The sequence below is a fragment of the Rutilus rutilus genome (genome assembly GCF_951802725.1).
Source record: "Rutilus rutilus genome assembly, chromosome: 19".
Lineage (NCBI taxonomy): Eukaryota > Metazoa > Chordata > Actinopteri > Cypriniformes > Leuciscidae > Rutilus > Rutilus rutilus.
The window spans coordinates 35,613,377-35,621,371 of NC_140232.1; the positions used below are offsets into that span (position 1 = coordinate 35,613,377).

At 41.2% G+C, this 7,995-nt stretch overlaps 1 protein-coding gene across 2 annotated transcripts in view; it reads right to left on the reverse strand.

Moving 5' to 3' along the window:
• The window catches only part of prr16 (proline rich 16), an 8,718-nt gene extending 1,150 nt beyond the window's left edge, over positions 1-7,568 (reverse strand). Inside the window, exons 1-2 of one of the 2 annotated variants that reach the window (XM_084388663.1) lie at positions 7,277-7,568; positions 3,793-4,390 (exon numbers count right to left, since the gene is read on the reverse strand). In XM_084388663.1, coding sequence (XP_084244789.1) covers positions 3,896-4,390; positions 7,277-7,405 — 624 coding nt within the window. In that variant the 5' untranslated portion in view covers positions 7,406-7,568 and the 3' untranslated portion in view covers positions 3,793-3,895. The remainder of the gene's footprint in view (positions 1-3,792; positions 4,391-7,276) is intronic. The other variant, XM_084388664.1, reaches the window with a different exon arrangement.
• Positions 7,569-7,995: the final 427 nt, after the last annotated feature.

Here is a 7,995-nt window from a genome sequence, read left to right on the forward strand (position 1 = left end):
AACATGGACACAGATGATCCTCATGTAATGAGAGGCTGGTGTGTAGGAGACACTCATGAGGAAGAGGAGGAGGAGGAGGAGGAGGAGGAGGAGGAAGCATTAACATGGACACAGATGATCCTCATGTAATGAGAGGCTGTGTGTAGGAGACACTCATGAGGAAGAGGAGGAGGAGGAGGAGGAAGCATTAACATGGACACAGATGATCCTCATGTAATGAGAGGCTGTGTGTAGGAGACACTCATGAGGAAGAGGAGGAGGAGGAGGAGGAGGAGGAAGCATTAACATGGACACAGATGATCCTCATGTAATGAGAGGCTGTGTGTAGGAGACACTCATGAGGAGGAGGAGGAGGAGGAGGAGGAAGAAGCATTAACATGGACACAGATGATCCTCGTAATGAGAGGCTGTGTGTAGGAGACACTCATGAGGAAGAGGAGGAGGAGGAGGAGGAGGAGGAAGAAGCATTAACATGGACACAGATGATCCTCGTAATGAGAGGCTGTGTGTAGGAGACACTCATGAGGAAGAGGAGGAGGAGGAGGAGGGAGGAGGAGGAGGGAGGAGGAGGAGGAAGAAGCATTAACATGGACACAGATGATCCTCATATAATGAGAGGCTGTGTGTAGGAGACACTCATGAGGAAGAGGAGGAGGAGGAGGAAGAGGGAGGAGGAGGAGGAGGAGGAGGAGGAAGCATTAACATGGACACAGATGATCCTCATATAATGAGAGGCTGTGTGTAGGAGACACTCATGAGGAAGAGGAGGAGGAGGAGGAGGAGGGAGGAGGAGGAGGAGGAGGAGGAGGAGGAGGAGGAAGCATTAACATGGACACAGATGATCCTCATATAATGAGAGGCTGTGTGTAGGAGACACTCATGAGGAAGAGGAGGAGGAGGAGGAGGAGGAGGAAGCATTACCATGGACACAGATGATCCTCATGTAATGAGAGGCTGTGTGTAGGAGACACTCATGAGGAAGAGGAGGAGGAGGAGGAGGAGGAGGAGGAGGGAGGAGGAGGAGGAGGAGGAAGAAGCATTACCATGGACACAGATGATCCTCATGTAATGAGAGGCTGTGTGTAGGAGACACTCATGAGGAAGAGGAGGAGGAGGAGGAGGAGGAGGAGGAGGAAGCATTACCATGGACACAGATGATCCTCATGTAATGAGAGGCTGTGTGTAGGAGACACTCATGAGGAAGAGGAGGAGGAGGAGGAGGAGGAGGAGGAGGAGGAAGCATTAACATGGACACAGATGATCCTCATATAATGAGAGGCTGTGTGTAGGAGACACTCATGAGGAAGAGGAGGAGGAGGAGGAGGAGGAGGAGGAAGCATTAACATGGACACAGATGATCCTCATATAATGAGAGGCTGTGTGTAGGAGACACTCATGAGGAGGAGGAGGAGGAGGAAGAGGAGGAGGAGGAGGAGGAGGAAGAAGCATTAACATGGACACAGATGATCCTCATATAATGAGAGGCTGTGTGTAGGAGACACTCATGAGGAATATTGATTCAGGATGAAAACAGACTCACTGTGTTTTATAACAGAGTTACTGTAAGATCTGCTGACAGAAGATCATGTCTCGCATCGTCTCAGTTATGAGAACGCTTTAGTGACATCATCATCATCAATATTCTTATTGTTCCAAACCAATCTGACCTCTGACCTATAATGCTCCTGAATCATAATCATAATCATAATCATACACTGTTGGCTCATCGGCCAGAGGTCTGGTTCCTCACGAGGGTTTCCTCCATTCTGTCCTGATGGAGGTTTAGTTCCACTGTCGGCTTCGGCTTTTGTCTTGTTTAGTTCGGGACATTTCATTTAATCTTCCACAGTATTATTGATCTCCTGCACTGACACCATTATATGAGAACTCAGCTGAGCTGGACGATGACATCACGGCTTACTCCAGAGCGGATATATATATATATATATATATATATATATATATATATATATATATATATATATATATATATATATATATATATATATAAGAACTAAATTAATAACTTTTTTTACAACAGAAATTAAGTATCACTGAACTTACTTCTTCAAACATTATGAGAATGTCTTTTTTTTTTTAAATACTCCAAAAACCATCATAAGAACGTCTCATTTTAACAGACGCTCATATGAAGATGTTCACGAGTGTGTGACGTCACGTCAGAACAGGTTCTTGAGTTAAAGGATGTTTAATGATGTAAGTTTATCTATCTATCATCTTTTTACTCTTTTCATTCCTTTATAACTTTGAATTTTCCTTGCTTTTATTTTGTGATTATTTTAATTCCTTTCTATGTAAAGCACTTTGAATTACCGGTGTGTGAAATGTGCTGTATAAATAAACTCGCCTGATGAAGATCTCTCGTCTCTCCGTCTGCTGCTGTTCGGCCGGAAGCTAGAATTTTACTTTGTAATGTGTTAAATATTCATATTTTTCTTACACGAACGCATCGCTTCACTTCAGAAGGCCTTTATTAACTCCCGGAGCCTGTGGAGCACTTATGATGGACAGATGCACTTTTATGATGGACAGATGCACTTTTATGATGGACAGATGCACTTTTATGATGGACAGATGCACTTTTATGATGGACAGGTGCACTATTATGATGGACAGATGCACTTTAATGATGGACAGGTGCACTTTTATGATGGATATGCACTTTTATGATGGATATGCACTTTTATGATGGACAGATGCACTTTTATGATGGACAGATGCACTTTTATGATGGACAGATGCACTTTTATGATGGATATGCACTTTTATGATGGATAGATGCACTTTTATGATGGATATGCACTTTTATGATGGACAGATGCACTTTTATGATGGACAGGTGCACTTTTATGATGGATAGATGCACTTTTATGATGGATATGCACTTTTATGATGGACAGATGCACCTTTATGATGGATATGCACTTTTATGATGGACAGATGCACTATTATGATGGACAGGTGCACTATTATGATGGACAGGTGCACTTTTATGATGGACAGATGCACTATTATGATGGATAGATGCACTTTTATGATGGATATGCACTTTTATGATGGACAGATGCACTTTTATGATGGACAGATGCACTTTGATGGACAGATGCACTTTTATGATGGACAGATGCACTTTTATGATGGATAGATGCACTTTTATGATGGATATGCACTTTTATGATGGATAGATGCACTTTTATGATGGATATGCACTTTTATGATGGACAGATGCACTTTTATGATGGACAGGTGCACTTTTATGATGGATAGATGCACTTTTATGATGGATATGCACTTTTATGATGGACAGATGCACTTTTATGATGGACAGGTGCACTTTTATGATGGATATGCACTTTTATGATGGACAGGTGCACTTTTATGATGGATAGATGCACTTTTATGATGGACAGATGCACTTTTATGATGGACAGATGCACTTTTATGAAGGACAGATGCACTTTTATGATGGATAGATGCACTTTTATGATGGATAGATGCACTTTTATGATGGATATGCACTTTTATGATGGACAGATGCACTTTTATGGACTTCAAAACAGAAACAGCCATTCACTGCCATTATAAAGCTTGGAAGAGCCAGGACATTTTTTAATATAACTCTGATTGTGTTCGTCTGAGAGAAGAGTGTCATATACACCTAGGATGGCTTGAGGGAGAGTAAATCATGGGCTAATTCTCATTTTCGGGTGAACTATCCCTTTAATAAATGCTCGTTCCATGAGAAAACAAGGTGATTCTGAAAGCTCTTACCGTTCGACATCTGCGTTTCTCTCGTCTCTCCGTCTGGTGCTCTCCAAACAAAAGGAAACTATAAAGAAAAGTGCAAAAACAGTTCGTTTGGACTCGGTCTGCGTCAAACGGTGGTGCTGGTGGACTTGCGTAAAATGGTCTTCTGTGGTTTTTGCGAGGGGAACGCGAGGTTCTGATGGACGGGACTCGGCGAGGGATCCATCAGTTCTGCGTGTAAGTGCAGATCCGTGCCGTTCATGTCGTACTGTAGACCACAGTCCGGGCAGTAGCCGTGATACTGGACCTTCTCGCTGAAGCGGACCCGTTCCCTCGTGGTCTGAGGACAGCGGCTCGCGTGAGGCTTCTCTCTGCTAGCGACTCCGTTCCTCATCAGCGTCCCGTTAGCCGTGAGCTCGGCGCTGGCCCGGGGCGCTGGACCGGGTCTCTTCAGGACCGCCAGGACAGCAGGAGACACCGGCACCGTCTCCTCGGGGTAGATCTTGACGCTGGAGGCTGTGGTGCTGCTGGAGCTGCTGTTCAGCGTGTCGGTCTTCGAACTGTCCGTCAGCTCCTCTTCCAGATGAAGATCCGACGTCAGGCAGTCGATCTCCTGAACCACCTGAGAAACACGAGAGGCAAACGTCAACGACTCATCCCAGCGAGCAATCGCCATCGTTTCACCATCTCCATTAACTATAAACCGGATATAGCTCGGTAACTTCTTGCCAAAATAACTTGCGAGATGTTTGATATATTTCCATCATGTAAGCAAAGGAAACAGTGAATACAAGGTGTTTGGTTTCATTTCTTAACTCATTCCATTTCTTTGTTAACTAACTGATGACTAGTCTATACTTGGGCTCTGGTTTAGACGTCCATTAAATTTCCACTGACAGCCCAAATTCTGCCTTGTTTCAGCCTAGACGTCTGGGCTGTGTTTAGACAGATATTAGACGTCTTTTAAACGCAAAATTGCTTTCTGGGATTGAGCTTCAGTCGCCTTTGGCTTGATCAGTTGGGGTTTAGAGACTCTTAAAGGGGACATATTTGCATTTTATTAATACACAACAATATCCTTTTAACTTAATAAAATAACTTTCCATTTAACTACTTGTGAATTGGTAATATTAGACAAACAAATAACGATAACTATATTAGCGTTCTGAGACATTTGGCAGATACTTGTTCCTGTTTAAAGCACAAACTTTAGGATGAGTGAGATTAGCCTGTTTTGTTATTGCTGGAGTTTCTGAAGCGCGTGCAAAGACCCCGCCCTCTTCTGAACGGAGGCGGAGCAACAGCGTAAAGGCTCCGCCCTCTTCTGAAAGGAGGCAGAGCTAAAGCTCATTTGCATTTAAAGGGACACACACACAAAAAAACAGCACGTTATTTGACAAGCTATAATAAATGATCTGGGGGTTATTTGAGCTGAAATTTCACAGACACACTCTGGGGACACCATAGGTTTATACATCTTGTGAAAGGGGGCATAATATGTCACCTTTTATATCCAGAAATATTATTGATCTGACTGCAGACACTATCAGACGAGAACAAAACTGAACTGAATTGATCTGAATAATGACTCGATTGTGTATTTAGAGCTGCTTTACAGCAGAATCCGAACTTGTCTCATGTTTGATAGTTTGCATCCTTGACACTGTTATTTTCCAGTTTATCACTGTGAAGCTGCTTTGAAATAATCTGTAATTCTGTATTGTATGAAGCCCTATAGAAATAAAAGCTAGCGTAAACTTGCTAAGTACACTGGCGATATAGAGCTAACGGGTGAAGAGCAAAGGTCCTAGTACTGAGCCTTGAGGAACTCCACACTGACCTCGAGATCGATATAACTCTTCGTTTACTGCTGCTACAGACTGATGACGTCAGAGAAGTATGATTTCCCTAATGTGATTCCACTAATGCCAACATTATTGTTTAGCCTATTTAAAAGAATGTTGTGAAAGAGACATGTTTCCTTATATAACAGCAATAACGAATGAAATCAGTTTCTGTCTGTGTCCGACCATCTCCGGGAGAATGATATTAGTTGATCAGGCGTGAGTCATGAATGACCTCTGATGTTCAGCTTAAAGGACATGAAGCTGCGAGTGTTTTCCTTTCATTTAATCCAAAGCGACTTACAAGAGAACATGAGCGACTCGTACAGTGCTGCCATAATACATTTATAGTACAGTACTGAAGAATTAATGTGTGTGTGTGTGTGTGTGTGTCCACAAGTACAGTAGAATCATCGCTCACAGACACCAAGATCCTAACATTTCAGTCTCTGTGCTAATTCTACACAATTCTCCTAATTCTACTCAAATATCAACACATACAAACAAGAACTCAAATCTACATGTACTGTAATTATGTTTAACTTTATCCACGTACATACAGCACTCACATAAAGCTGTTATTATATATGGGTCAATGACGTGACGGGTCATTTTTTTGTCCAAAGGCCTTAATAATAATAAAAAAACAAATAACATCCAAAGTATGTAAGGTAGTACAACTTGATCTCTTTTACTGAATCCAAAAGGTTTTAATTATATTTTACTACATATAAAGGTATTTTAAAGATTTTGAAGTGTCAAAAGGTCATTCGGTAAAACCGATATAGTAAATATTTAAATGGAATAATATTGTTTAACTAAAGGAACTAGGTTTTCTCCTTTCCCTGTGCAGTGTTTTACTTTAATATGTTGGAGTGTTTAGAGTAGTCCAATAAATTATTACATCTATGAGATCAGTGATAATTGTATTTAATATTTCTTCTGTGGTACACACTATACACTATCTCAACATCAATGTCAAATCAGTTTTTAACTTTCATATCAGTGGTTAAACCCAATGACTTTTTTGGTGACAAATATTTTCCATCTTGTAAAAAATGACAAAAAACAGTGTTAATTGATTGTACAAACCACACAATCTTATTGTTAACACCTAGGTACACTAAAAAATGGTTTCAAATATAGTTATATCTCCATTCTATTTTTTTTACACTTTTAAAAACCTTATTTGTCAATGACCCATATATATATATATATATATATATATATTTATAGTGTATAAAATTATATGCACATCTGTATGTGTCGTGTGTGTATATATATATATATGTCTTTGATATGTAGCAAATCGTTGCAAAATGTAACTATATTGCACAGACATATATATATATAAAGCATGCTTTATCTGCATACATTCAGTACTCTGGATAAAGAGTATCTGATTTCATCAATGCTCCTCAACTAACTAAGTAACTAATGAGTGTTAAAGTCTGTCAGACCCAGTTTACTCATGAATAATGAAAAGCAACAACAACAGTAGACGAATGAGTGACAGCTGTCAGTAAGACGAACAGCACGCGAATCGAATCTTTGATTCTGACTCACACGAGTGAACCCGTGTCGAGTAAATGTCATGTTTACAAGAGGCCTCGATGGACATCATCACATCACATCTTCATCATCATCATCGCAGTCTCACGCACCTCTTTGAGCTCCTTCGCCACATCCTTCAGGTCTCCTAAGATGTTCTCCAGATCCTTCACGATGCCCCTGATCTGTCGTTTGACTCGAACTTTATTGACGCCTCCGTCCGCGTCCGCGCTCCCGGACATCCTCGGAACCGGAACCGGAACCCGAACCGGACCCGGTCACCCGAACCTGTGCTGTGCTGCCTGTTCTCTCACGGCGATCACACATGTTAATGTTCGCATGTTTTCTTCCAGATGCAGAAGAATCTCGAGCAGCGCGTCCCGGTGAACACGCGCATGCGCAGTCCGCACACAAACACTGATGGAAACCACCAACCTCATGAATCCTGAATAATACTGAGAAGATATATTAGATATGATATATTATGATTCAGTGCTCATCTGACATGTACATTACTCACAGCAGCTCACACTGATTAATGAACGCCTGTCTGTGCTTATTAATTAGTGTTCAAGAAACAGAAAAACGATTTAATAGCACTCTAAGCATTTATCTATTTATTATTTATGTATTTATTTATTTATTAATCACACATTAAACGTCGCTATTATCTGACAGATGAAAGAGGTGCCGAGCGAAATTACACCTGTTTTCTGTAAGGCACTTGATTGAAGGAGGAGCCTGCGCTGTCACAGCCAATCAGAAACACTCTTCGCCTGTCAGTCATTTCAACTTGCAATATCTAACAAAGAATAAGAAACATAATGAAATA